Source organism: Diadema antillarum, unplaced genomic scaffold (genome assembly GCF_040938485.1).
Source record: "Diadema antillarum isolate AM-2024a unplaced genomic scaffold, OU_Dant_1.0 seq00002278_RagTag, whole genome shotgun sequence".
Taxonomy (NCBI): domain Eukaryota; kingdom Metazoa; phylum Echinodermata; class Echinoidea; order Diadematoida; family Diadematidae; genus Diadema; species Diadema antillarum.
This window is the reverse complement of record NW_027272903.1, coordinates 34,588-60,970: the sequence shown is the minus strand read 5'-3', so window position 1 is coordinate 60,970 and position 26,383 is coordinate 34,588. Positions and strand designations below refer to the sequence as shown.

At 38.7% G+C, this 26,383-nt stretch overlaps 2 protein-coding genes across 2 annotated transcripts in view; one reads left to right on the top strand and one right to left on the bottom strand.

Moving 5' to 3' along the window:
• Nucleotides 1-845: 845 nt before the first annotated feature.
• On the top strand, nucleotides 846-14,447 carry LOC139714458 (IQ domain-containing protein K-like). Its single transcript, XM_071626168.1, has 8 exons — nucleotides 846-921; nucleotides 2,558-2,818; nucleotides 3,859-3,956; nucleotides 4,523-4,575; nucleotides 8,388-8,465; nucleotides 9,286-9,370; nucleotides 11,286-11,487; nucleotides 14,378-14,447. Exons 1-8 carry the CDS (start codon nucleotides 867-869, stop codon nucleotides 14,416-14,418), a joined length of 873 nt encoding a protein of 290 aa, XP_071482269.1. The 5' UTR covers nucleotides 846-866; the 3' UTR covers nucleotides 14,419-14,447.
• Nucleotides 14,448-21,688: 7,241 nt separating this feature from the next.
• LOC139714453 (transmembrane protein 104-like) overlaps nucleotides 21,689-26,383 on the bottom strand; it is a 37,153-nt gene continuing 32,458 nt past the window's right edge. The window contains exons 7-8 of the mRNA XM_071626162.1: nucleotides 24,068-24,161; nucleotides 21,689-23,045 (exon numbers count right to left, since the gene is read on the bottom strand). Of these exons, the coding sequence (XP_071482263.1) occupies nucleotides 22,276-23,045; nucleotides 24,068-24,161 (864 nt within the window). The 3' untranslated portion in view covers nucleotides 21,689-22,275. The remainder of the gene's footprint in view (nucleotides 23,046-24,067; nucleotides 24,162-26,383) is intronic.

The following is a 26,383-nucleotide window of genomic DNA, read 5'->3' as shown; positions in this document are numbered from 1 at the left end:
TCTTCACAGCCCCATAGGAACCCCTCTATCCAGATCACACCTAAAGTCAGTACAGGGGCCCGTTGCATAAAACTTACCGTTGAATTTCAATGGTAACTATCGTCAAAATTAGGCGTCACAGCCAATCAGCATCAAGGATTACAAAATTTACCGCTGATTTGACGACTTACCGCTAGAAAGGAGCGGTAAGTCCAGCGGTAAGGGTTTTATGCAACAGGGCCCAGTATTGGTTAAAAAAAAAGAAAAAAAAATCTATAAAATAGTTCACACAGTATAGGCCTATCTATGAGCAGTTGTAATCTTTTTGCTTTTGCTAATAAAATATACAAACTTACAAAGCTTTTCTTGCCTTGGATACCAGCTTTGTGACTTTGAATCTGTTAATTCAAACTCAATCACCCACAACCTCCATAACGTCGCCACTAAAGTTGACAGATGACGTTGCTGTACAGGTGCATCTCGCCAGCAAAAGATAAAGAGCGCCAGCTATGGCACCAAGATTAGCACCGGGGTGGGGTGAGCAAAGGGATAGGGCCAAAGGGGGGGGGGGGGGGGGGGGAGGGAAAGACTGCCTCACCATGACGATCACACTGTCAGCAACTTGCCAAATATCCATACGCTTCAAGTTGTATCGTTCGTATTTTTTCTTAAAACCAAAGTTTCTTATGTATCATTGTTATTATAGAAACCTATTGTATGTTTTTTTCAAAATCAAGGCTTTACGATGAAGAATATAAGCCTAATAGTTAGAACTGTATTGTAATAGCGGCAGAATATAGCGTCAGAATATGACACATTCGGTCACATACCCATCCACACAATACTGTGTACTAGCACTAGCAGACCGGTGGTGTTGTATCAACAAAATGTCATATATTTCTCACAAGAAAGAAAAAAGCATCTGGGATGAAATATGCCGAGGTAATGTACTGGGTTCGGCAATATTTTGTGCGTGTGTGTGTTTTTAAAATCGATTTTTGGATGGATTACATAGTATGTTTCTCGTATGAGAGATATCATGACGGCAGAGTTGTATTTAGTCCCATGTACTGAAAATGATGTAGACATGAAAGACTGCTGATGTTTCTACGATCGATCCTGTATGTATGGCTGTAAAGTTAGAGAACGTACGTTAGAGAACTACGAGTCTTTATCGTATTTGACACGACTTTGATGGCTATGCAGCGCGCAGCGTGCATGAAAAGATGGTAGATATCTACGTCCTACATCTGTTTTTAGTTGATAATTTAGAATCCTAGCCTTGTTTAGATCTAGTTGTTACATATTTGGAGTGTTTTATTTTGCATGAAGTCTAACTAAGAGTCTTAGAGAAAGTTTAGATGGTCAGACTAGACTAACGCTAGTTTAGTTAGACTGTTTGCGACTGTCTGTGTAGCCGAGTTATAGATTTACTGTAAAAGTGGATATTTTCGCGTTTTTTTTTCCACCATTTTTTTCTGGAAGTGGATGTTACCATAAAAAAAAATCAGAAAAACACAAGAAAGACATCAACAATTCCGCCAGAATTACCATCCCTGTTTGCAGTCGGTGCATGTGTGCCAGCTATTTTCACGTGCTTTCGCAATGTGAATTGGCGCTTACGCAATGTTCACGAGCCATGTGAAGGCGTTCAGCTGAAGATCGCCAAGCACATGCATATTGCGTAGGTTTTAGGAATTGTACATCGTGCCGCAAGCCGAGCTACTATGGTGCATATCAACGAAAATTGGTGCCGGGTTTGGCCCCGGTCAATCTTGAAAACTGCGTTTGTCATTGGTCATATTTTCATGATAACAATAGCGTGCAAAAATAATCTTGTCCATGTTATATGAAATGGTTGAAAATAATTTGCCTGATTTGTTTACTGTGGGAAAAACCCTTAAAAACTGCCGCAAATGGGGTATTTTACTCAAGTGGTCTAGAATAGATGCTGGGATCTTGGTCGCTGGCTCTGCTGAGGAGACTGAGCTGAAGTGAGCACTGCTGAGCTGAGCCTTAGCTGAGCTAGTCTAGACTAGGCATCTAATGGTTAGCAGTTACTGTGAAAATGGACAATTGTTGCCAATACAGTCAGTGTGTTTACCACGATAAGACTAATTTTACAACTTGAAGTAGAACTCTATTCTTAATTACCTCTCTACCACGGATTTAATGTATGTGAAGTTTCTAGACGAGAGTATGAGTATGATTTCTTGTGCTAATTGTTGCTGTGTCAGTGAAGCAGCATAAAGATACTGTAATTTAAAGCTAAAAGTAGGGTCGTGTAGAGTGGTATAGCAAAATTAGTGGGGAGGGGGATGGACATAAGAAAGTCTTTCCATTAGCTCTCTGTAGATGATTTTCAGTCCCTCCCATACATTCTTAATGGCATCCCTGGTTTATGTTGCTGACCATTTTCCAAACACATGTGAAACATAGAAATAAACAAAACCTCCATGAAACCTGAGATAGGCCCTATAGCCATCATTGATGACAATAAGGTCTATCGCATTAAGTATGTTATTGAATAAGCAAAGAAACAAACAGTGATCCTGTTTTATTTCTCTCCACTTCGCAGAGTTTGCTCTCATGCGCCCTCCATTCCACCTCGACGATGACCGGGAATCAGTGGCCACGGAGGTCATCGACTACAACCCGGCGGCACACTCACCGGTCATGTTTGGCCACATGTTTGAGAAGACAGAGCAGGCAGATGCAGACATCTTGAGCGAGTTTGACCCGGCTGTCTCACACCCTGCTGCAGCAGGCTACACAATGGTGGAGAAACCGACCAGACAACCCACCCCTCCTCCGGTACCAAAGCCCCCAAAAGACACATGTAAGGAATAGTTACTGAAATATTATTGAGATAGTAGTGGATGAGTTCTGAAAAGAAATTAGCAAGAGTCTATACTTTCATTGTTTTTTCTTATAGGTGATAAAAAGAATATTGTGTTAACTTGATAAAGGCTTTAAGGCTACAGGAGCTGTAAGAATTAAGTAACAAAAACCCTGGTAATGTGTGCCTGTTTTTGTATCACTAAACTACTTTGCCTGCAAGAATCATATGTCTTGTTTTGACTTACATGTATGTTCAAGGAACAAAGGTTTATTGCGTGGATATGAAAGGACAGGTACAGCGTAGGCTTGCTGAACCACAAAAGCACTAAGATTGTCTCCTCATAGAGCCAACCAGAATATTAAACAGAGTTTGTCTTACTGCGCAATACCCACTAAATCTATCGTCAATAGTCAATGTGTCTGATTACATTATTTGGCAGCCATTACTGAAATTTCTTCTCCTTCTTACTCCTACTTCCCATCTCTCCATCATCTTCCTTTCCCCCCCATCATTATCATCACCATTTTTATAACCCAGTTTTGTACATAATTCCATGTTGAATCATGCAGGGAATTGCAGAGACTCCAACCCCAAGCCCCTTCTGATCTGGAGATTCTCCTGCCCGAAACCCCTAGCAAACGGGAGACTCGAAGTTGATGTGTGCGAAGTGCGAAGTTCCTAGGGTTCTAGATGTTCTTTGGTGCTATCTAAGGCTTATTTTTTCAACATACGATAGCAATAAGTAAGAAATCCTTTCCACCGGGAGACACAGAGCCAGGGCGGGAGAAATCAAATCTCAAGCGGGAGAACGGGAGATTTTGCAAAAATGGGTTTTCGGCGGGAGATCTCTAGTCGAAAATGGGAGAGTTGGAGTCTCTGGAATTGATGTATGTCATCTGTATTCATCAAGGCTCGCAGCAAGTTGCATTTGAAACACCTGCCTGCTGGGAAGAAGCAGCAAATTTAGAAAACACAGATACTTTGCAATCCAGTGCATCTGATTTTCTCACTTTAGTACATTCCCATCTTTCCCAAAGGTCCACCAAGAGAATACCTGGAACACTACATATTTCCAGTTCTTCTTCCTGCTCTGTTGGCAATGCTGAAACAAGCTAAAAAGGAGAGATGCTTTGAGGTAGGTTTACTCACCTCCGCCTTCCACAGAGGTACTGCTAACCAGTTGCTAGTGCAATGATTTCCGTTGAGGAATAACTATTTACAGCCTGTGAATGAGTAGTAATATCTAATGTGTTTATCATATAAGAAAAAAAAAACCAAAATATATTTATGAATTGTATAAACTTCTCCTCTGTCTAGATATTCTGGACAAAATTTTGTAGGTTGATCAGTTTTATGTCTTTGATAGTTTATTGTTGATAGTATAATGTGCATCAAATAGGGCTTGCATAAAGAATGTCTGTGATTTCGTGACGTATGGTGTATTCCATTAAAGTTCACAGGTTGAAGTCCTTTTTTTAAGAGCTATCAAATCAGAATTAAGTAAAGCACTTATAAGGAGAAGCAATTGCATTTGACATAAAGTGTGAAAATGTTCTGATTTTTTTTTCTTGTAATGCAAGAGTAAATGCGAGATTGATAGGCATTGTCAAGGTATTCGTTGCATTCAAACCCAGATCCATTTTCTTTCTTAATTGAGAAACCATGGCCATGTCCCTTTTGTATCCCTGTTTCCTGGTACAGAGAAAACGATTTAGGTTCAACGGCTGTGACTTCTTGACTGAATACCTTTGGAGGTAGGATGTTATTGGACATTTGTTTCATTTTGATTATAGTACTGAAATTAATGGTAAAGAAGGAACAGTGTAGCTACTATTAAACTACAGTCAACTTCGGATACCTCGACGTCGGATAAGCCGAATATCACTTACCTCGGGGGCAAAATGAAAGTCCCGATTGTTCCTATGGAGTTTCCGTGTATTGAAATTCGCGTAGCTCGAAGAAAATAACTCGAAGTTCGGTTACCTCGAAGTGAAATCTACCGTCCCGATCTTAATTAACTTATTGTTTTTCCCAGCATGTAGCTCGAATCGAAATTGCAAACATCACTCAGCATCTCCGATTAAGCGCGCGTGGACAGCGAAGACATGTCACAAATCTTTTCACACTCGACTGTAAATAATATTCCCAACCAGAACAATCGTGCGCCCAAAGAAATACTAGCACCCGGTACACAGCTGACAAGAAAAATCCCAAACACCTACCTACATACGGACACGGTATGCACATAGCACCCTTGCCAATGGAGTGTTTACGATAGCACTACGCTCTGCCCCATCATCTTCTTTTCTTTAACCACTATGTTTTAATTCTTGATCATGATAGTCATACCGTGCGCGTAGATTTCTTAACCGTCGTGGCGCACCTGCGTAGGTGTTGACAGTTATATCTTTAATTTAATCATGGTCCACTGTCCAAACATCAATCTCCTGCGTAGTGCCTTTTTTTAAACTTTTTTTTTGCCTTTCAGTATTTAAGTATGTTTCATTTATTCTTACCCGAGAACGCAAGCACTGATTTTTTTTTTTTCAGCAATGCGATTATGAAAATATTGTGGAATATGATGTGGAAGTATAGGCCGAGCATAATAAAGATAATAGAATAGACAGGGCTCCACACTAACTTTTATCGGGCCACCAGTATCAATGATTTTTATTTTTTGGTGGTCGAATTTACTCGAAATTAAAATCTGGCGATACAAAAAAAAAATGGAGACAAACAGAAAAACTAAATCGGTCCTACTAAACATAGAAAAATGAATATTAAGCATTATTAAAGTGATACAGATGCCCATGTCTAAAACAAATGAATAGAAAATCCAATCATCTTATTCTGTGTTTTAAGATTTAGCAAATTGGCGTATAGATTACTGATGCCTATATATTTGGGAGGTCAAAACTTACGTTTGAAATGAAAAAGTGAGAGCATTTGCCGACATTTGTTAGCATCCGACATTTGTTTTAGCATTGTTAAGAGCCGAAAGTTACCGTTATTCATTTCTTATTGTAAAAGCAATCATCCAACATTTATTAGTCTGTTAGCACCTTACAGAGCCGAATACTACCGTTGATCATTTTTAAATGTAAAAGCAAACAACCGACATTCATTTTAGCATCTTCATACGGAGCTGAATGCTATCATTATCCATTTCCAAACGTGAAAGCAAACATCCGCTATTTGTTTCAGCATCTAACTGAGCGGATTAATACCGTTAATCATTTCCAAATGTAAAAGCAACAATCTGTCATTTATTTTTGCATCGTACAAAGCAGAATATTACCGTTATTCATTTCAAACATACGACATTTATTTTATCATCGTACGGAGCCGAATGTTACTGCTGTCCACTTCCGAAAGTGAAATGAATCATCTGACAATTATTTTATCATCGTACTGAGCCGAATGTTACTGTTTTTCATTTTTGAACGTCAAAGCTGACATCAGATGTTTATTTTACCATCAATGAATGTTACTGTTATTCATTTCGAAATGTAATAGCAAATATCCAGTATTTTTTTTAGCATCATATGAGGCAGAATGTTACTGCTATTCACTTCCAAACATGCCAAACGTAAAAGCAATCATTCGAGATGTGTTTTAGCATCTTCCGAAGCTGAATGTTATTGCCATTTACTTTCGAACGTAAAAGCAAACATCAAGCATTTATTTTATTATCGTAAGGAGTTGAATGTTATTGTTACTCATTTCCGAACGTCAAAGCAAACATCAAACATTAATTTTACCATTGAACGCAGCTGAATGTTACTGTTATTCATTTCGAAATTTAAAAGAAAACATCAGACAGTTATTTTAGCATCGTATGGAGCAGAATATTACTGCAACTTCTGAACATAAAAGCGATCAGCTGACATTTATTTTAGCATCTTCCGGAGCCGAATGTTATTGCTATTTCCTTTCGAAAGTATAAGGAAACATCCGACACTTATCTAACCATCGTACGGAGTTGAACATTGTTTTTCATTTCCGAACGTCAAAGCAAATATTCGACATTTATTTCAGCGTCTTCCGGAGCCGAATGTTATCCTTATTCATTTCCGAACGCAAAATCAAATATCTGACATTAGTTTTAGCACCGTACGGAGCTGAGTCTTATCGTTTTTTCATTTCCAAAAGTATGAGCAAACATCCGACATTTATTTTTGTATCTTACGGAGCCGATTGTTACCGCTGTTCATTTTCAAAAGTAAAGGCAAACATCCGACTTTTTTTGATGACGCGATAGGGCCACCAAAATCTTCATTTCTGAAATTTTGATTTCAATTCCGATTTTCATTCAATTCATTCATATAAAAGTCGATTCAATTCCAATATACAAGCATGCAAACAATCGGTAGGCACTATAACAGATACCATGTTGAACATCGATAAACGTCGGATAAGTCGAAGAAAATTCGACGTATAGACACACGTATGCGTACCTCGAATTTCGCGTACCTCGAATTTCGTGTACCTCGAACCATTTTCTTCAGTCCCGACGAATTCGAGGTATCCGAAGTTGACTGTACTTGAAGGTTGAAGTGCGTGCACCGTGAGTCAATGAGAAAACTTAATGCTATTTCCATTTCTACAACATATGTATTGATTTTATTGAGAGAAGCAGAAAGAAAAAAAAAATACCAGAAACGTTATTGTTGTCATTGGCCTAACCAGCCTCATGCCTGTAGGTTGTACAATATTGACGCCAGCAACATCGTCATCAACAGACTAAACCTTGCCCATGTCTGGGGTGATCCATTGTGTTCAGGTGGACTGTATCTTCAAGTCATGGTACTTGAAAATTTTAGAAAATCAATCCCACTCTTTATTGTACATTAACATGTAGCAATGAGTGCCTGACAGCCAAAGACCATAAATGTGGAATCTTTCTTGTTTGTTGTTTAGTCAGTTCCTCTTCTTTTCCTCACTCCAAATTACAAGTGTACTCTTATTTTTGAAGGCCCTACGTAAAGAGCCACATTAGAATTCTCGGTATCGCCAATGCGCAGAAAGTTTCTGAAGAGCTCTGTCACAGATGCACTGTGGATTCCTCGCAGTTCCCATACGATTCAATGGAGTTATGTGTCTACTTAGCCGTTGTTACCCCTTGTTTTTCTTGGCTATAATTCAGCTTAAAAGAGTTGAAAGTTTCTAAGTTTTACTGATTTGCGGTCACTACAGTCATGGTTCACTACTGCAAAGCTTCAATGTGCTGGTCACATGATGGAAAGCGAAGAAATCTTCAACAAAAAATATCTCTGGATAAAGACAGAGCGTGATCTGAGTGCATGTGCAGCCAAAACCGGGACAAGTTTGTCCCGTGAGCTATCCCATATAATGCATCTAAAACGGTGCTCTGCGCTCGGCACCTAGGTATTGGCGATACCGAGAATTACTTGAAATCAGCATAGAATATTCTGTGGAAGACTTGTGGAGTTTGAAATAGAAAGACATTTGCATCAGATGGGAGTTGAAGTCTGTTGTGGAATATTGTTTGCAGTAAGCACTTGTCAGCTGTGTCTGTCTTGGATCATTCACACCAATGTTACAGGCATAATCCCAACACAGTGGACAGAGAGCGGGACAATCTGGATGAGATACCCTTTGTGAAGGCCATCTTGGCAGAAAAGTAAGAAAACTTTCCATGAGTGAATCAACATGTTATATCATGTATGTCTCTGCCCCAGAGAGTACCGTGGGTAAGCTAAACAATTGTATGAGTCATGGACAGGGATGCCAGTTTCTAGGCAAAAGCCTGAATTCTGACCACAGCAGTATCAAATTTCAGGCATTTCCATGTACAAACAAGCTTCTTGTAGATGATTTTCAGGTCCTCTCGCTCATACTAACTGGCATCCCTGGATAGATGGGGTGTCTGTCCGTCCATTCCAGATTCACAACCCATAAAGTAATTTGTGGAAATCGATTGAATGTAAATGAAACATGAAAGATCAGGGACAATATGAACGAGAAAGATTGGGGACAACATGAAAATCGTAAAAGAGGAAAGCTGTTTTGAAATTGATAAATTACAATTTGATATGCATTAGAACTCCAAATTGCAATTGTGCAATCATAATGTTTCTTGTATAAGATATTTCAAGGATCATTTTGAAAATTTATTCCATTCATTTATGAAAGTTAACAAAGCTGAATGTATGACACAAACGCAACTCTGACCTTGTTCCTATGGTTAGGCCACAAGACCTGTGTTGCATTTAAAACTTACCTACTTGAATATGGTCATGTAAGAGAAGAGTTATTTTCTTGCTGTTTCTTTTGACAGATATGCAAAGGTCAATGTTGGAACTGACATACAAAGTCACTAGCCACCTAAAGTCAGTTAAGCAAAATAGACAAGTGCTGTGTGCTGTTGATATTCATAATATTAATTGGCTTATTCATGACTCTGACCTGCAAAGTTTCTTTACTTGTATTTTCCCCTCCAGTCCTCGGCCTCCGCTGCCATTGTCTCTCGTATGGAATGAAGTAGAGGCTGCCACTGTCATTCAAGCATTCTTCAGGGGTTACAAGGTGATTGTTTGGGTCATGTGCACATCATATCTGTGACAAGGTCATTTGTTTTTAAAATACGGAAAAATTTAGAAGCAATATAATTAAGTACACCTCATGTGAAATGTAGCTAGGTTAGCTGTAAGCCAGGACTTGCAATAGCAAGGGCAAAGAAATGGCCTGTCCCTACCAATGACATGGAAATGCAATTCAAGCTCCATATCAGCCATTTTAACTCATTTAACCCTAACTTACCTGGGCTATTTAGCAAGCTTGAATTCCTGGGGGGGGGGGGGGGCATTATGGCCCCCCTCTCAGATCTCGGTCGTTGAACGCGCGATCGCCGCAAAATTTTGCATGAACATAAAGCCGGATATAATCTACGAGACTGTTAAGTTAAATTTTCAACAAATTTGCATTTTCTATTTTGAATTAATCAATTATGCAAAAATATGCAAAAAACCTCATTTTCGTCTGTAATTGGCTTATAAAAGCTTATGGAATGCTGATATTTGGTGTAAATATTCCTAGTGACATTCCGAACATTTGTGCGTAAAAAAAAGTTCGGTATCAAAATTCATTTCTTATATTTTTTATTGTTCTATCAATTTTTTTATGTATTTCCTTGTTTTTTCGAACTTTTGTTTTTGTTGTTTTTTCAGTAGAATTTGTCATACACATCTTTAAAAGCGTAATTATACTAAAATAAATTTATTTCAGCCATTAAAATTAAAAATATGGATCTTTATATGAATTAATTGAAAAAACACAATTTGTATTGACTTTGTACACAAAATCACGTTTTTGAGCAATTTTGGGGTTGACGAAAATTTTTTGAAGGGGCGTGGCTTCAGAACGGTATGCCCGGGTGCGACAAATTTGGGCTCAAAAGTTGCGCGAGACTTGAAAGTAAAAAGTCAGCGAGCGGCGCGGTCAAAAAATTTTGCGCGGCGGAATGGTCGTGGAATTCGTCGAGGGGGGGGGCATTATGGCCCCCCCCCCCCCCCCCCCCCCCAGGTAAGGTAGGGTTAAAGGGGAAATCCAGTCCAAATATAAGTTAGAGTGATAAGAAAGAGTAAAATATTTAGAGTTTAATGGTATAAATTTGATCGAAATCGGATGAAAAATAAGGAAGTTAGGACATTTTGAAGTTACGCTATTTTTTGGGGAAACAGTTCTTGAACAGTCCATATGAATATGCAAATGGCAAAGTGAGCATGTCATTCCCTCACAACTTGCCATACAGTTTATACATAAAAATTTTGAAATTTCCAGTTTTTTATTCAAACGCAATTATACCCTAGGCTCAAATCCTCACCTATCTATTGATCACTATTCTGTTATTCAACCAGGCATAACGTCATGTTTCAGACTTCAATGACAGAAACATTGAATTTTCGTCATTTGTTTGTACACGATCAATAGAAAATTGTGAGGGTATGACATGATTAGCTCACTCATTTGCAGTCATATCCACTGTACAAGAACTGTTTTGCAGAAATTAGCAAAACTTCAAAATGTCATAATTTCCTTATTTTTCATCCAATTTCAGGCTAATTTTCACCATTGAACTCGTAAGATTTTACTCTTTTTTATCCAACTAACTTATATTTGGACTGGATTTGCTCAATAATGGATATAGTACTATCTGATGTCTCATTTAGGACATGTCAGTCAGAACTTGTGCCTGTGAATATTCCTGAATTAGTTTTTTTTTTTTTTCCAAAGGGCGTGGCAAGTTGTATAATTTTTTCCCCATACACCCTCAGAGTATCATAATTTCACATCAGTGCTATCCTCCTTTTAACTAGGAATGCTAAAAAAAAACAAAACAAACAAAAACAAAACGGGTATTGCAAAGGCAAATGACATCTGATGGCTGGCATTGCAAATAGTCAAATGTGAGCCTGGCATACTACACTTATCTTCTCTACAGGTGCGCAAGATGGAGCACATTCAAGAGCTGCGCCAGTGGCAACGTGAATGGAGGGAGGAGAATGCTGATATCAAGAGTAAAGTGGAGCACTTCTGGATGGAGCATGAGCCTGGACCAGCCCAGGAGGAGCTGCGGAGGAGTGCCAAGCACAACCGGAGCCAGGGCTACCCGGCATGCTTCCGCCTCCGCACATGGAGCCCAAGTCCCGAACCCATTCCCCCACCGACGACGGTGGACCCTTCCGAGCTGGACCAAGGCACGGAGGTCGGTACAGAGCTGGCAGTACCACGAACGGCAGCCACGGAGCGGACAACCGTCACAGAAGCCCCCTCGGGTATCTCCACCCTGCCGTCCACCGCCGTGTCGAGTAAAAGGACTGTTCGATCTTCGCAGCAGCAGAATTGAGGCAGGCGCATGATTTTGTGTCTACATGTCACTGCAATCCTTGAGACGATCAACCACATTGAGCTTTATTCACTATGAATGAGCTCGGTTTTCAGCTTGTTCTCTGAGCTGTTTTTCACATCTGGACATACCACATCAGAGCACTTGACTGTGGGAGCGCCTTTTGCTTTCTCCCCACCCTCCACCCACCTCCATCTGATTATATATTCCTTGATAGAGCAATTCATAAAAATTTGCTTCTGTCTATATCACATTTTTTTTCATTTCTTTCTGTGTATTGAATGTTATTACAGTATGTCTTTATCCAAGTGAATGATGACCAGTAGTAACGTTGTGGTAAGAGTTCTGACACGAACACATGAGGGTCACCTCTTCTGCATGTGTTAGGTTGTTATGATACACTGCGTTCTCTGTTCTTTGCTGCATCTGAATGGCTTTTAAACGTACTCAGATAATGTTGAAATTGAGGCCTACCCATGTTACCATATTACAATCGTAGAATGTGATCCACATGAGCTAGGACACTCACAAAGTAAATGCAAACATCAAGAGTATGAGAACAATGCGATACACAGGTAGAAATGATACACAAATCAAAGCATGGCATCGTAGCTTAATAAAAACATATATATTTTTATTTCCCAAGATCATCAAATAATCACATCATTGCTAGAAAAAATGTGACTAGGCTACATCTCTCATTTCATGCCGATTTTGGCCATTTTCAGCAGTTGTTAGCACAACACTTGGAGAAAGCAAAATTTTGAATGACATAGTTACATTGCATCGTCTAAAAACTTGGGTAGATAATGTCTGATCATCAAATGACCAAATTGTCCCTTTTGTGTTTTTTTCAGGTGAAGAAACAGCTTAAAATACAGATGAGTTTCAACCAAATAGGCCTAACAATGTGAGACATGGAAAAAGAGAATATTATATTCAAGGTTAATATATAGTAACATCTCTACTGCTATCTGCTATAAGCAGGAAAATAAGAATGTTGTCATGAAGTATTAATACCTATGAAAATTGCAGCAGAAGAGAGGAATGAAGAAATATGACATGAAAATAATCCCACTTTACATGATAAATCAATGATCTTTCACTAAAGGATGCTCTTATTCCAGTAAAACATGATCTGATGGTTTCAAGAAGAGACAGAGAGGCACTCAATTATTTGGATGCAACAAATGCTCACTATGATGCAAGACACAGTCACTCTATTCATACATGGGTACTTGCAGATGCTCCCAATAATCTAGTATCAAGACATGCTCACAGCCATGAACCCAAAAATGATGATGACAATCGGTACAAATAGGTTGCTGATAGTAATGACAGCATTAGCATGATGCTTAGCATCAGTTTCATTATTCCAGAATTTCACTCTGCATAATATGATAGCAACCACATCACTGAGTGAAAGACTGGATGTTTACTCGATAAGTAGCCCTGGCAAAAAAGGACAAAAAAAAAAAGGAAATAAATTGACACATGCAGGAGCATTGCTCAGACACTGCAGTAGCAAACATTGCACCTGATGCTTCACAGAAAGTGCCCTCTCCCAGACCCACACTGCTGGAAGATCAAATTCTCTTCTGTACTAGTATCATTCAATCTGTAGGAAAACCCAATTTCGAGTGTGACAGGCGGAGCACGGATAACATCAAAGAAGACTAACATGTGCATGGGAAATGCGTCTTGTTTTCTTGTATTGAGAGACAAAGTGGAAAAAGAAAATGCAAACAAAAAATAAAGATAAAACTTATTGCACTGCAAAGACAACACTAATATCTATGAATTTCTATTATGCTAGAAAGCTGTTAATGGTCTAATTTCTCTCATTCTTGTGGATATATTGCCTCCTAATCCTACTGGCCATCCAGTCAATCTCCAGGTCTTCCAATACCTCTGATAATACTTCACAAGCATTGATTGTGTGCAAACTGTTCAGGATACTGTGAGTATAATCAATTACAAGAGTGTATTTTATTGTATCTCGTGATAATTTCTATTTCTCTCCGTCTAATAACAGTATATCTACTAAGAGTTCAAAGCAGTGGTACAGATACACACTAACCACCAAAATCAATTCTACCTGTATTCCTTTTTGATATACATTGTACAGGCACAGGCACATTTATGTACATGTTGTACCATACTGCAAATCATTCTCTCCGTGGAGCATAATTCTTTGTGCTTACTATGTGGTTGACCTTTATTTCTAAGTGCACAATGGCAAGATACATTTTCCTCCATTTCCTCCACAGTGACATAAGAATGAATGCAATCACACACACACAAGTACTGTATTCTTATAAGAAGTTTAAAGGACACCTCCACATGATTTTTTTTTAGACTTTTGCATTTCAACATCTATTAATTGATTATCCCAGGTAGGCCTACAGAGTTTCAGAATTTATAGTGCTTAGGATGAAGAATAACATTTTAAAAATTCATAATACATGTATATCACAATGAACAAGGATGATGACATAGCTTTACATAAGAATGCATGACTGGGTAATCAATGAAGCAAAACAAAAGAAGAAAGCAAGAATAAATTTAATACGGGCAAACTTATTGGAGTGAACTTGCTATATTTGTGAGCCTCCTAAGTCATCATCCTTGTTCAGAGTATTACGTTTTGGGTTTTTCAGAGTATTGGTTTACAGTATCTGCTGAAGACCCACAACAGACTTCACGAGTCATCGAACTATCGATTTAAGTACTACATGATGTGACATACAGTGGACTCCCGTTTTATCGAAGTCCTCGGGACCGGCAGTTTTCTTTCGATATATTGAAATTTTGTTATGACTGAACAAATAAACAATCAAAATACATGTAGCTGATAACGTTGCGGCCTGAATTTTTACTTCGTTGTAAACAGAATTTCGTTATAACTGTGTTCGTTATAACGGGAGTGCACTGTATAAATTGTCTAGAATGCCCCTTCATGCGAATACTGTACAGAAATATTACATACTTCATTCGATCCTACTTGTCATGTAAATAATATTTGTACAGCATACGTGTAGGAGTGCATATCAAACTGTGTAGCTACCGAGCTACACATGTAAATAAAAAGAGTATTACCGTGAAAAGAGTCTGTCTCCCTGTCTTTCTCTGAATACCTACAATGCTGCACATTGAGATTACATGCTGAGGAAATTTATGCAAGGTTTAGATTGATGAGTGACAAGTTGCCAGGTCAGAAAATGAAAATATGTACAGTGTATACATATGTTGGCATGAGTTGTTTAATATTAATAATAATTAACATCATGGAGGCGTAGATTTACGGGGTCCCCTGACGTCAAGACAGAATGCTTTGAAAGAAGATAGATAAGCTTTTCTAAAAAATATGGGTATAGATGAAATTATGTTTTTCTACAAAATATAGGTATCTAGCATGTATGTGGGGATGTCACCCCTTCTGCATAATATGAGCAGAGCAAATGATACAAATAATACAAGTACATTAACATGATGCTTTCTTAAACCCGTGCAAGCCATTGTGGATTTCATCAGCAGGGATTCACATTGCACACAAAACAGATTTGAACTGCATTCAATAACTCATTCCGCAATATGTATGCTGCTTGTTGATTCCAGATCTTATCGAATACGTCCTGAGCAAACTTTGACTGGCTTGACTCTCCCTTTGTTTTGAGGCAAAAAATTTCACTAATTTTTTATTTCGTCACATACAGTATCTGGGCACGAACAGAACCCATCCACTGAGAAAGAAATACAAAAACATATTACTCTTACTACAAGTATGTACCAAAAACGGGTTTGTAGAAAATTCTTCTTCGTAGAACAATAAGTGGTGAATTTCTTGCTTACAAACCAAATGGAGAGCTGCTCATCATTCACATGGAAATTTAGTGAGGTGACAATGCCAACATCTCACAGATCCTCCACTGATCTGCATAATAGGTTTTTACTGTTAAAATTCCCATTGTCTTTCAATCACAATGAGAGAGAAAATGTCACATCAAAAGATTTCAGAGTTGTAGAAACTTTAGCATCAATTATTCTTCAGGAGAATGGCAATGAACACCGTGATGGCAAAATCATAGACTTACACTGTATTTCTATCTCCTTCCATGCACAAACCAATACAGTTGTGGATGACTTTTTTTGTCACCTTGTCTGACATATTGGTGTGATCAATATTACTGGTACTCTATCTTGGTAAAAATTGAACATTCCATAATTTTTGCACTTTGTTTCAAACTCTGATAAATTTGCACTACTGTTTACTTGCTGTCACAAATTATACTCCACTAAATTATGGAGTGGATTTCGAGTTAAAGTTACCTTGCACCCAATCACTCTCAGTCAAAACATATTTTGAATTATAAAAGTGCATTCTCGTACTGACAATATTTCATATCCTATACAACATGGGTCTTGTATACAGTGGCACTAACAAACATGAACAATGAGTGAATTTTTATATAAACTGCACACGTAATTAGCCACTGATGGCATTCTGTGAAGAACATCCTGTCAAAAGGCAAATACAGTAAACCTCACATAAGTCGGCACCATGTAAGTCAACAAATCGCACAAACCCACCTAAGTCCTGATTTTCTGCTTATGGTCAATATTCTCATGAAATTCCTTGTTAAATGGATGTTTAATAGTCAAAATATCACCAATATTGAATTAGTTCTTGGTCGCCATTGAGCATATCATTTCTTCTTTGCTTGCATATTAAAGTCAAGAGGTGCATATATAAGGGCTTCTTTTTTTATAGCTAACAACAAAAGACAAGAATGCTCCATCATCGGCAATGTGTTTCAGTTCTCTAAGGTATCAACACATCAAAAACTCAACATGTCGTATGCAGATACTCTTGATGCAAGTCTGATCATGTCAAATGCATATGTCTGATGTGTGTGTGTGTGTGTGTGTGTGTGTGTCTGTGTCTCATATTTCTTGACATATGCTGCATAAAGGTCAGCTGTTTCTGACTGCTCCACATTCTGCAGGAAAACTGGAAAGTATGCAAAATTCACATATTAATACCAGCGACAGTAATAACGATGATTTACAATAATTGTTGCAAATGTTGCTAAGGAGTTTACTCAATGCGATTCCATTATGAGCTAAGATTGGGATGTTATACTTGGGCCACGCCAAAAGGTCTCCATTTTTATGTCCCTTTGTTTCGATCTGCCATGCATGCATTTCTACCCTATAATGCATTTTTGGTATGCAGAATGTATTATGTCTCGCAAACAAACGGTGCATCTAATATAATATCAATGCCATCTAGATACATCTGTTGCCAAATTGAATTTCCTTTGGTAAAACTTTGTTTATTTCAGTGTCACTCTGAGACTGATGTTGGTGTGGTTTTTCAAAACAAAGTTGAAATGCAGTCTGAAATTTTGATATTTTGAATATGTCTAAAAAATTTCTTGGGCCACTGCATTGTTGATCCATTTCTTTTCAATGCATGAGAAATATAGTTGTTTATGAATAGTATTTCCAACATATTCAAACTAAACGATCTGAGATCAATGTCTTCCTTTTTCTCTGGTTCTCACATTGAAATGGAAACAATTCAACAAACTGGTTGGACAAAAGTATAGCACGAAAGGATATCAACACCTGATCATTTGTTTGAGCCTGAGAAAACATTGACTTTACTACTCATGAGACTCATGGCTGAACTTGCCTTCCCTATCCATTCCAAAGATCATAACATCCTACAACAGTACATGCATTCATCATATCTAACAGTGATTGGAGATACTGTTATAAACTGCTGTATAAAAAAAATAACTTGGCATTTCGTTGACCAGATACATGGCACAGTGGACTCCTGTTATAACAATTTCCTCTGGACAGGCTGTACTTTTTCATTGTATTGAAAATTTGTCATAACCAAACAAATTAACAAAATACATAGAGTGGATAGTATTGCCACCTGAATTTTTACTTTATTGTCACTAGAATTTTGTAATAACCGTGTTCGTTATAACGGCAGTGCACTGTAGTCGACATTTGCCTAAGTCACCAGACTTTCTATGGTCTTAGCTATGCTGTCTTGCGTGAGGTTTACGGTAAATCATTCTGTGCATAAATACTCTGTCTGGCAAGCATAATTTCAAAGTGAGATGATTTCTCTGTAACAATATTTTCATTGTAACTAACATCTACATTGCGCATCTTAATGATTACAGCACACTTCTGTGATGTGGTTTACAGTTACACATGGAAAGTCACTGATACACTTAAAACAGTGGCCTAAACCAAATTATTGGCCAAAAGTCCATTACAACACAGCATCTAGTTGTGTAAGAGGCAAAAAATACCAATGGCTAGTCATTGGCAGCATACCACTTCAAAGTGTACAAGGAAACACAAATGCTATCACGGCTACTTCTAAACACTGATTAATTCAATGCTTATTTATAATGTCAATGTGGGGCAATTTGTCAATCAGGGCCCGTTGCAAGAAAGTTGCAATCAATTGCAAATAATTGCTAATTTTGAAACAACCATTCTGATTGGCTCAGGGTCTGCCCTATTACGAAGACATGCATGCAACAATGATTTTGATTGGCCAGTGACAATCAGTTGCAAGTTGCGTTTAAACGCAAAGTTTCTAGCAACGGGGCCCAGTTGCAATAGAACATCTCAATGCAAAAATGGCATCAATTTGAGTGATAGAGCATGTAACCAAAAAAAAAAAAGTGTCTAAAATCATAGGACAGAAACCCATGCTACATTCTGTGTGAAACAAATACCTGATCAGATACATACCTGGGGTATGTATGCGCATAAAAATTATGTGCATGATCACGAACATGGTATGACTGGATGTCCTTATGAACTATAGGCAGATACCATGGAACAGTCCAAGGCATGAATGGTTTCGCTTTTGCATGCTCAACACACGTTGCCAAAAAAGGATGTCACTGTCTATAAAAGCGCCATGCTTGATGACTTTAACTGGCAATCAAACTGTTTGTTCAATTCTTACTAGGTAATTTACACTTACAAAACTTACTTTGCGTGAGCTTCAACTGATATGATATTTGCACCAAATAAAGAATGTTATTGGCAATTTTTGAGTGCCACACTGGATGAATTTAACTGGCATTCACTCTGTTGCAACTGTCTTTTAAAACACAAACCTAAAACTTTCCACCAAACTTCCTCAAACCTCCCTCCACTGATATGATAACAGCATCAGTAGCAGCCTACTCCATAGCATTTGCCCTTTACATTACCTCTTGCAAACTTTACTTGCATCTATGTGTGTATCTCCTGCTTCAAGCCAATAATGTAGAGCACATGATGATAACATGCCTAAAATCACTGTTAATACTGTACAAATAATGCACAGCTGAGAGGGTATTTAGTAAAGATGCATGCTTTACTGAGTGCATGCTTAACTGACTGAATGCACATTGCTTCAGTACATAATTGTGATGCCAATGAGCGTGATTTTTGCAAGCCGCAGTCATACGAGTATCTCTGAGCGGTCGTTAGTACCGGTCATTAGTAGGTGGTCAATGGTAAAAATGAATGCCCACTGGGCATAATGGGTAAAATTAAAGACTTGTCACATGATTCCTCTCAGCCAGTCATTTGACTAGGATCCATATACATGTTAAACCATATTTCATAATATACAGGTGAGAGGGCGTTAGTAAGGATGCAGTGCACTTCAGGGTATTTACAATGGTAACATGCACAACACTGTATTACCCGAGCGTGAGATGTATCTCCACTAACGTCACAAACTTAATTAAACCTGAGCATTCTCTGTTTTATAAAATATTTCTATGAACTATCTTTCACTTTGGGTGAACACCAGTCAGCTACAATGTACATGTAGAACTTGCTCAATAGCCTGAAGCAAATGTTCCAAACACACTGAACATAAACTTGTTGTTTACAGCAAGTAAAAGTGATTGGGGGCACAGTAACTGACTTGAGCGCACACTGCTAAGGTAAACAATTGTGACGGCAGTGAGCTTGATTACAGCAAGCCACAGTCATGGGCATATCTCTGAGCATACATTAGTTCCACTCACTCATCTAGTACGCAGTCATGGTAAAAACTTATGCCTCCGGGGCATGTTTAATAGGCAAAATGAAAGACTGTTTATGTGATTGCTATCAGCCTATCACTTGATTAGGATCCATATCACCATTTTATTAACCTTAATCATGCCTAAATCACTCAAACAAGGAAGCAAAGTGCATTCTTATCTAACAATATCCTAGTCTCTTTCAAAGGCGCTCACATTTGCACTGATAGACTTTCAACACACAGAGCCGAATTAGAGCTTTTCAGGACAGGAGCCTCTTGAGATCTGCATTTACAATTAGTATTAACAAGTCAGTAAACACCTAAAGAGAGCCCACTACGACCTTTGAATAAATCAGCACAGAATAGTTGAAGTAGTTACACTGATATATTTGATATTTATAAACCGACAAGGCGTATATCAATCACAATCAACTTTTTCAGAAGAGGGGCATGCTACATTTGAGAACAGATTTACCAACCAAAAAAAGTCACATCAAGTACATCCGACAGCAGCATGAATGTGGCAGTTAAATGGACATAAAAAGGTTTTGAACAGTCTGTGAACTATTGAAAGTGAATACTACAGAATAGGTAACACAAGGTCTTTTTTAATCTTTTTTTCATGAGAGTAAAATTACGTTGCCTCTGGCAGATAAAACTTAGCATCAAAGTCTGTCTATAGCAGTCAAAACTCAGAAAACTTTTTTTTTCTTTGCCCATCCTCCACTGTGACAAGTTCTCTAATGTCCATACCCCTTTTTAGTCTGACTCAGTTCATACACTTAAAGAGATGGTACAGTAATGGTGGAGATGAAAATTGGGCTTTAACTTTTTTTGCGAGATACCAAGAAAACACTTAAGAAATAGTACAGAGCATATCATTTTAAGAGGAATTCAAAGTTTATTTGAGAAAAATCGGGTTTGGAATAGCTGAAACATACAAAAAACAGAGTAAAACAAACGATCGTAATAAAATGTGGGTCCCACACTTTATTAGGATCACTCTGTTTTGGATATCTCAGCCATTTCAAAACCAATTTTCATCAAATAAACATTGAATCCCTCTTGAAATTACATGCTCTTCCATATTTCATAAGAGGTTTCTTACTATCTCACCAAAAAATGATAAAAACCTGTAAGTTAAGTCTCAACCAAAACTATACGATCCCTTTAATGTACATGAACAGATTAGTGATGCTAACGTTACAGCATACATTGTCAATATATTACTGAGTATTTGCACTTTCAATGAGGTTAACAAACTGGTATGGGTTGGTTTGCACATGAAATACTAAACACTGCTTATTGTAAGAGCCATCACAGAGGCATTCTTGATGAAAGATAGAGACCTTGAAGTGTGCTGAAGACCTTTTTTTTTTTTGCTTGTCAGCTGAAGAAACCCGGAAGTGGCACCAGAAGTTGCACTGAAGGCCTTTTTTTTTTTTTTTTTTTTGCTTGTTAGCTCATAAAACCTGGAAGTGGCCCCCCCCCCCCCCCCCCCACTTTTGAAAACACTCGCCGGCCCTGGAACAGGTGTAGTGAAGCAAGACTTACCTGATAAGGCCAATCATTTTCTGCACCATGCTACCTGGTAACATAACTCTAGCAATCTTCAGTACAGTTCACAAAATGATTACACTGTATGTCTGCCCCAAACAAGATGTAGACAGATCTCACATGGATACTACAAATGTCTGCATGCAAACATGCGTCAGCGGATCAACGTTGCCTGGAGACCAAGAACTCCATCAATTTCTTGGGACAAATCTGATCATTGTAATGAGCAAATCATATCAGACATGTGGTTGAATTATGCCATTCATGATCTTTACCACTGCCAGTTTATATGATTTGTACATCAACAAAACATAATGGTAGAACCAACAATATTCTAAAACATTCAATTATTGATGGTTTTTGATGGCCACGATTTAGAATACAGTTTGTTACAGTGGTGTTGCAGATAACTGTTTTCTTGTTAAGTTATGCCTGAAATGAATGGAAATCCAGTTCTAGAATCCTCTCAAAATAAAAAGAGCATTTTGTTTAATTTTTGTGGTGCCTCTACAGACATTAAGACTACCAGACAGCCTACCTACAATGTCAGCCTCCGCTTTCCTACATTACAGTCTATAATCATCCATATCAATGGGCCTCTGAGTTGAGAACAAGTGTTACATTTAACTCTTTGTCCCTCTTATCTATGGTACACACTATGCGCTGCCTAATGCAAGACTTGTCAGACAAATACATCTAGTAGTGGCAAGCCTACGGCCCTCACTAAGACCCCAAATTATGCAATGCGAGGACTATGTACACTACTGATATCATGTTGCGAAAGATGGAGTTTCTATGACTGGTGAGATTTTCAGGCCCTTTCTCACCTTCTCTTTCCTCTCATGATGGAGAAGGCAATTGGAAAACGCTTAGAGAACGGGGAAGAAAAACTTGGGACAGAAAACAAAATTGGATGTTGGAAGGTCATGACAAGGAAATGTAACAACCCAGATATTTTCTCTATTTCCCAGTCAGGATGTGGTCCACTGTTACAAAGATGACACAGATCACTGCCCAGGCCAGGATCAACACTAGCCAGACCTTGCGGCGGAATCGAGACATGTGCTGGTGTTGCACCCATCTCTTGCCCATTGTCCGCTCTGTTTTCCTCCGGGCGTAGTAGACGAGGAAGACGGGTATGAAGTACTGGATGCCAGCCCCGGCATAGGAGCCGGTGATGCCGACCAGCAGTGAGACGTTGGTGGTGGCAAAGGCGATCGCGAGCGGCGGCACCAGCACCAGGACGGGGAAGACGAGGCGTCGAATCGTCCAATGGTAGGTGCGGCTCTGGCGCAGGCATAGCGCCATCAGGTTGTTGCGCAGCGTGATGCCGATGATGGGGAAGTTGGTGCTGAGCGTGAAGACGGGGAAGAGGGCAACAAAGTACTGGAGCGGGACCCACGGCAGCACCTGCCTGCCCTCGTAGCCGAAGAAGTTCAGCGTGTAGATATCCTGGATGCTCTCCTGCTTGAACGAGAACACTGCCGTGATGGAGAGGAGAAGGTAGAACGCCAAGATGAGGATGTAGTCACCGAGGAGGAAGGACTTCAGCCGCCTCTTGGGCTGGACGGGCGTCACCAGGGTGGGTAGGGAGTGGTGGCACATGAAGGCGTAGACACAGATGCCGAAGAAGTTTGGGATGCTCTCAAAGGTGCCCACAATTGCAGGCCTCCCCTCTGACTTACCGGAGCTGATGTAGATGAGTGCTGAGATGATCATCACACTAAATGCTGAGATAGAGTGGGTGAAATTGGAGTTTGGGAAGGCAGGAGTGAAAATGACAGGTGGTATTAGAGGCATTTTTGTAGTGATTCCTCCTGGTAAACATTTGTTGTTGTTGTTGTTGTTGTTGTTGTTGTTGTTGTTGTTGTTGTTGTTGTTGTTGTTGTTGTTGTTGTTGTTGTTGTTGTTGTTGTTGTTGTTGTTATTGTTATTATTATTGAAACTAGATATGTTGACCGAGCATTAAGGTGCCAATGCTATTATCTTCAATCATGTGAAAACGTTCACTACTATTTCAAAGTGGGAGGCCATCGATAGATTGATGACCAACAGCAAATTTCATCCCATGTGCAGGGGTTGAATGGGGGGGGGGGGGAGGTTATTGTCCTCGAGGGGTAATTTCCCTGATACAGTGACAAAGCTATGATTGTTTTTCCAGCAAATCTGCCAGTAGCGACGTTATTGTCCAAGTCTGGGAGGCATGACTATGAAGACACAACCATGACAGAAAATTAGAATTTACTAAAAAAAACCCTATGAAACACAGCTACTTCATGACCAGGCAATGCAATGTGCAAGGATGGTAATCAAGACTAAAGCTCTATAGACTCATTGTACTGTGGCATTTGATGATTAATCGATCTGTTTAGGTGGGATTGTGCATTTTAGTGTCCTGACATATGCGATCTTGGCACGTTGTTGACTGAGACGGGCATGCAAACAGGACACATAAAAAGGTAATGTCACAATTGGCAAGAACATCAAGAGGTCAGAAATACAATGTACATGTTTCCAAAATTGACCTCCTTTTTAAAATTCAGGTCCTCTAGTTCACATAAACATGTTGACTACCGGAACATGAAAATCCCTCAGCACATTGTACATCATTCAGGAGAAGAAAATGAAAGACATGGAGGGGGGGGGGGGAGGGGTATGCTATATAAGAATTCGGTAAACTAAAAATCTACACTCAGTGTCTGCGGTATCTTGGAGTGAAAATGGGGCGAGAGGAATGACTGACACTTCTTACCTAACCACCTTGTGAGGCTGGTAAAAATCTGAAGGTACTTTGTCTTTTGGACATTGAAGAAGACAAAAATTCCCAGCAAGACTCCAAAAACTGCCTGTTAGCAAGAAAGAGAAGAGAGAGAGAGAGGGAAAGAGTTAGAGACAAAGTGGATACAAGACTGTGTGCTTGAAACTCTCTGCAGAATGTGCAGAACAGTCTCCATTTTCATTCTTTTTTTTTTAATTGCCAGATGATGATGACGACGATTATCAATATTATTATCATCATCATCATTATCATCATCATCATCATAATTGTCATCATTATATATTATTATTATTTTCATTATTATCATTACTAATTTTTTTACTATACCACACAAAAAGAACATACATCTCATACACATTACAAACATGAGACAAAAACTACAGTGAAAAGGTGCATTGTACTGTACATACTACATGTATGTACAGTGTTTGTAACACAAAATGATAGATGGAGTCAAAAAGGGGCCTGAGCTTTCGATCCTAGCAGAATCTTTGTCGGAGGCAATTTTTTTTTTGCTACAAAATGATAGAGATAAAGATGGTGACAACATGTAGGTCAAAGCACACAAAAGCAGAGCGGTCAAGGTTGCTTGACGTTCCCTGTGATATGTCTCCCTCGCAAAAAGCTATCACCGTGATGTTTCACAACTTTTGTCTTTCAAGTCTCCCGTATCTTTTCAGGCCCGGCGATACGGTGCAATTAACTCTGCGAAAAGGGGCGTAAGCTTTTGAATTTTGTAAAGGTCATCGAAGCACTGTACCATCGAATCCCTTGAAACTTCACATATGTATCTAATATAAACATACGTCATCCTTCATCTGAATTTTTGGCAAAAATGCTGAGATATTTGTATTTTTCTGTTTGAGTCGATCGTGGGAAAGGGTTAGGATTATTTCCAGACACAAGTCTGCTACTGCATGAATATGTATATGATTAAAGGCATAATATACCATTTGCAAATGAAACAAAAACCTAGCATTAGTGCTTTAAAATAGTTCCAAAATGTGAGTTTGGGATAGAAACAACCACTGTAAAAATTTGAATCTGTATAATCAATGTTAAGTATTGTTAAATACACAAAATATGAACAATAATAAAAATGCCGGCAGACTATTACTGTAAAAGTGGATATTTTCGCGCGAGTAATTTTTCGCGCTTGGCCGGGTAAGAAGAAGTTTCGCGTGTTTTTAATTCCGCGGAATCAAGACATCACGCACAGAAACATATGGCAAGCAAAAATATTCGCGTGCTTTAATTTTCGCGCTAGTTTCTGGTTGCGCGAAATGCGCGAAAATTTCAACACCGCGAAAATTTCCACTTTTACAGTACAACTGTCTACAGTTATGGTTTAATGAGAAAAATACTGATATCCCTTATATTTGAGACTTTCTTCCAAAAATTTTATATGGTAGGATGCTTTGTGATACCACAGACCTACACATATGCATCAAATGTGATGTCTTGGACATTTTTTTAAAATCACTGTTCCCACAGGTGAACAGAACCTTTAATATATTGCTAGTCTGTACACCTCAGACTCACTTCCTGCAAAGTTTTGTGTTTGTGCAGTTAGAAATTAGGTGAAAATCAGAGCAACTAGACAACCAAATTTAAGAGAAAATACTGGAAATGTACAACTAGATCATTATCCTACACATGAATCCTCTACTGGTCAGCGCAATCTTAGCCAATCAGCGGTGTAAGGTTCGGCGCATGGCGACAGGGTTTGGTTTCGGTCCACAAGGTGGTGAGTGGGTGAGAAACGAACCCTGCACTACGTACTGTGCATCAACTGTTTCATGCAGCACGAAAACCAATACATGGGACTGCGTAACGCTTACGCTATGGATTTTACGTGGGTCACAATTAATGACAGTGATCTTGATTTTTTCTTGACATAACCGTGCAACAAATATTACAGAAAAGATATTTGGAACACAGTATGGACATACTATCACAAGTCATACTGAAGTTTGATGTTTGCGCAATGAATAAAAATGTGAGAAAATAACACTTTTTTAAAGACTAAATTTTCTTTTTTGGAAGCTAAGTTTCGACGTTAATTTCACAGGTTTATCCTCAGTCAAACTCAAAATAACTAACATTGCAAGTTAGAGAATAGTTTCACCTTCAATTTGCTGTAAAGATTTTATCATTTGAAGGTTTCTGATCTGAGGCGAGATATTGCGTTAACACATTGCTTACTTTACGCAAATCAGGCATCGAGGTCAAATGCTTTAAATTGGTGAGTTAATTGCACTGCATTGCTGAGCCTGTTTTGACACCAAA

What these genes read in the sequence shown, in the direction of transcription:
- LOC139714458 (XM_071626168.1), top strand. Translation starts at nt 867, where the DNA reads ATGTCATATATTTCTCACAAGAAAGAAAAAAGCATCTGGGATGAAATA. An exon ending in TTGACTGAATACCTTTGGAG is followed by an intron (nt 4,576 to 8,387) that starts GTAGGATGTTAT and finishes CCAATGTTACAG; the next exon opens with GCATAATCCCAACACAGTGG. An exon ending in CATTCTTCAGGGGTTACAAG is followed by an intron (nt 9,371 to 11,285) that starts GTGATTGTTTGG and finishes TCTTCTCTACAG; the next exon opens with GTGCGCAAGATGGAGCACAT.